Source organism: Metarhizium acridum (assembly GCF_019434415.1).
Source record: "Metarhizium acridum strain ARSEF 324 chromosome Unknown scaffold_320, whole genome shotgun sequence".
NCBI lineage: Eukaryota > Fungi > Ascomycota > Sordariomycetes > Hypocreales > Clavicipitaceae > Metarhizium > Metarhizium acridum.
In genome coordinates, this window is record NW_027094027.1 from 879,217 (window position 1) to 882,925 (window position 3,709).

Sequence of the window (3,709 nt, forward strand, 5' to 3'; positions counted from 1 at the left end):
GTATAAACGGGGGAATAGTTCAGCGGTTCCCATATCCGCTTTGCATACAGAATTTCGAGGATTGGGCTGGAATATATTGGAAGCTGCTGGAAGTCCGCAGCCACTGGCAATGGGGTGGACGAAGTCGTCTGCCTCGGCCTCCAGAATTGGCCCGCTGGCCCTATCATCAAAGGAGGTCGAAGAAGACACCGCCAAGGCCACTGGAGACTGGAAAGCTTTGCGCGCGACTGTCCATCTTAGAATTTGGAACCGTTAGGCTACTGCGTCTTCCGTTTCTCTTCCTCCTCTCCGATTATTTAACTTGAGCTTTGCTCACGTAGCGTTCACGTAGGCATGGAAGCCACAACACGTACTACACGTTCATGCTTCTCTGAAGTAAATATATAGTTGTATGATCAAAGCGAATTCCAGATTCTTCTACAAATGGAAGCTCTGCCACTTTCGATATAACCTTCATCTGCAGTCATAATCCCTTTACCATCCAAATCTATTCTTCTGCCACTGTCGAGATCAATTTCCCAACTACGCTTAAATTTGTCGTTATTTCCCCAGTACAGCTTCCCCACAAGATATATTAACCCAAACAGTGGCAAAAGAATGTATGCGTCGACAAAATTGCCAGCATTGAAGGGTGACAGTGTCGTCCATCCTTGAACAAGGGCGAGGAATACGTTGGCAACCAAGCCAAAATATGCGACGAATGGGTAAAACATGCTTTTGAAAGAAATTTCGTCCAAGCTTCGATTCTGAGAAGTCCAAGCCCGCCGAAAGCGAATATGAATAAAGCTGATACTACCCCATACCAGAAAGGTGCTGACACCTGAAAGGTTAACAATGTATCCATACGCCTTGGACGCGCCAGTAGAAACGTTCATCATGGATATAGAGCCAACAGCATTAGTGAGCACAACTGCCCAGACAGGCACTCCCTTTTTACTGGTCCAACCAATAAACCTCGGTGCCTTACCAGACTGAGCCATGTATAAAATGGTGCGCGATCCGATATAAATTGACGAGTTGATGGCTGACAAACAGGTGATTAGGATGAAAGCGTTGATAAGGTGGACGCCTGGTGCAACACGGTAAGTATGGTATTATCATTGGGTCATCGTGAGAGTAGTTTCTAGGTTAGCTTACCTCCATTCCATCCCGCAGTTTGAATTGCGATTGTCATGGGACTCTGCAATGCCTTGGCGCCGCCGTTGACAAGGCCATCTGCATTGGCGGGACAAGTTATGCCAAAGAATAGTGCTGATCCCATGTAAACGAAGATGATTCTCCAAAACACCTGACGGATCGCTTGTGGGACAGCCACACCAGGGTTTCTTGTTTCCGTTGCGGCAACAGCAACGGATTCTATACCAGCATAGAACGTAGAGCAGAAGACAAAGACGACCGCTACGCCTCGAAATCCGTTTCCATTGAAGGCTCCAGGGTCGTGCCAATATCTAAATCCCAGTGAATCCGTTTGACCAACCAAACCGCCCGCGGCGTACACGATAGAGAAGATGAAGTACGCAGTCAGGCCCAAGATCTTAAACAGCGCCAACCAGAATTCGGCTTCGCCAAAAGCTTCCACGCCCAAAAGCTGAAAGGCAGTGAAAAGGAACCAAAGAATGAGGAAGAAACCCCACAACGGGACTTGCGGAGCCCAGTATGTGAGGATGCTGCAAATGACGTTGTATTCGTTGGCCAGCACGGCAGCCCAGATGATGAAGTAATTCCACCCCACAGCAACGGAGAAAGACTTGTCAACCATGCGCTCGGCCAGCGAAACAAATGAGCCTCCTCCTGGAAACAGCGTTGTCACCTCTCCGAGGGATTGCATGATTGCAAAGGCAATGACGCCTGTGAGGCGCGGAGCCGGTTAGCCGGGACCAACTCGCTCGTAATTGTCATACCCAGCACGGAGTAATATCAACACGTTACACGGACAGGTGAGATTCGGACGCAGGTCCAAGAAACAACGTACCAATAACCCCAAAGCCAATAATTAAAGACGCTGGGCCACCGTTGTTCAGAGCGCCACCCGCGCCCACCAACAAACCTGGGCCAATGATGCCAGCCAGGGCCATCATTGACAAGTGCCTGTTTTTAAGACCTCTTTTGACTCCAGAGTCGGGGTCAATAAGGCTGGCGCCACTAGAATCATGAGGCGAACCATATGTGCTGAAGCGCGGGTTTGCTACCTCATCGTCAAGATTATCGGCCGAGCTGTCTCCCGGATGCGGCTCGGCATGGCTCTTTTCGGTGGACTTGGCCTTCCGAAACATGGCTGGCTTGTCCTTGGCCGGCGCCCGTCGCCCAGGCGGGTCGACTGGGCTTGACCCTGGTATAGGAGCCAGACACTTGAGAGGAGGCTGGAAAAGGAGCACAGATAATATTCCTGGCAGGTGAAGATGATGGGACGGGAGAAAGACGGATGAGGGGAGGGACAGAAGAGTAAAAGGGAAGAAAGGAAAAGAAACGGTCCACCAGCCCAGTTTAAGAAGAGGAAAGGATGGGAAATGGCAAGATGGGAAAACGACTCAGGGAGGGGTCCCTTTTTTGCCCAGGTTCTGAAGCCAACTGGTCCTATCTGACGTCCTTGTTCTGGTCCCCTCATCTCTCCAACGGACGGATTCGGTTAACGTAGCTTGATACTTTATGATTTCTGACAGCACCAATTGACTTTGCGGCCCTGACTTGCGCCACCATGGATGCGATTAAGGAAATGGATCAGCCAACAGGGAGCCGAGAAAATGGCGACATGAAGGAAGGGACCAGTTGACGCCATGTTCGGGCCCGCCTAGACTACAAGGCCCCAATGTGTTGGGGGTGAGCAGCCGTTCCAGGGATGAGGGTTAATGCTGACCTTTTAAAATTACTACCTTCTTCCGAAGAACTACGGAAGTGCAATAAGTTTGTGACTTGATGGCCGTGTATCAGATAACAGCCGTGAGATGCGTTGGCTTTTGGCCTGGCCTACCTCTCATCACGTCATCGTGGAGAGGCGCCACGAGTCGGCATGCGCAGACTAAAGAACGGACTAGGCGGTGGCCCCGATGCTGCTGGTGGCTCGCCCAATGGCCCTGCAATTGCAGAAGTCAACGGTCGTCTTGTACATATTGTTCGGCTTTGGAATAAGGCAGTGCTTCAACTGATAGAGCGGGACGCAAAAGGGGCTCAAAACGTTATGGGGCAATACTGAATTAAGGGCTCAAATGTCTGGTTGTTATAATTGGTCAAAGGACGACTGGACACCAATCGAGTCTGGTGGGCGTGCCTCCCAGCAATTGCTCTGTGGAAGTACCAGCAGGCCTGAGTCATTTGATGCGCCCCGAACCAGACAGCGGTTAACCGCTTTCGTCTGCTGCCAGGGTCCAGATCTCGTCAACTGATCTCAGATTAATGCAGCCATCGGATCCACTTGCAACCTACGGAGTAGAAGCGAAAAGCGAAATATCGATTCGACGTCGGGGTCCTCCATACGTAACAACGGGATCCGAACCTTGGATTTTACCACAGCTGAAGGGTAGAAATATGGACTTGGAGCACTCCAACTGTCCAGCCGGCCAGGTACGACACTATTGACATTGGACCAGGCTGTCTATGTGGCCGGGTGGATCCTACCTACCTACCATAGCGCGCTAAGGGGTTTTCTGGTGACTGTCCTCTGGCTGTCATCTATCACAGGATAGCTAAATAGAATTTTTTACTTTATATATGA

The 3,709-nt window shown here is 50.5% G+C and overlaps 1 protein-coding gene across 2 annotated transcripts; it reads right to left on the reverse strand.

The window, feature by feature from the left end:
• Positions 1-284: 284 nt before the first annotated feature.
• On the reverse strand, positions 285-3,216 carry AGP3_1 (General amino acid permease). Of its 2 annotated transcripts, XM_066120615.1 has the most exons (3): positions 1,973-3,216; positions 1,138-1,848; positions 285-1,069 (listed from the first exon to the last, which is right to left on the reverse strand). In XM_066120615.1, exons 1-3 carry the CDS (start codon positions 2,271-2,273, stop codon positions 396-398), a joined length of 1,686 nt encoding a protein of 561 aa, XP_065974450.1. In that variant the 5' UTR covers positions 2,274-3,216; the 3' UTR covers positions 285-395. The 2 variants fall into 2 exon arrangements, with proteins under 2 accessions (XP_065974450.1, XP_065974451.1); XM_066120616.1 differs by having other exon boundaries at positions 1,138-3,216.
• Between the last annotated feature and the right edge of the window lie 493 nt (positions 3,217-3,709).

Coding starts and splice junctions, on each gene's coding strand:
- AGP3_1 (XM_066120615.1), bottom strand. CDS start 2,273: ATGTTTCGGAAGGCCAAGTCCACCGAAAAGAGCCATGCCGAGCCGCAT. Junction 1,849..1,972: donor TATTGGCTTTGGGGTTATTG/GTACGTTGTTTC, acceptor CGCGCCTCACAG/GCGTCATTGCCTTTGCAATC. Junction 1,070..1,137: donor AACTGCGGGATGGAATGGAG/GTAAGCTAACCT, acceptor GTGTTGCACCAG/GCGTCCACCTTATCAACGCT.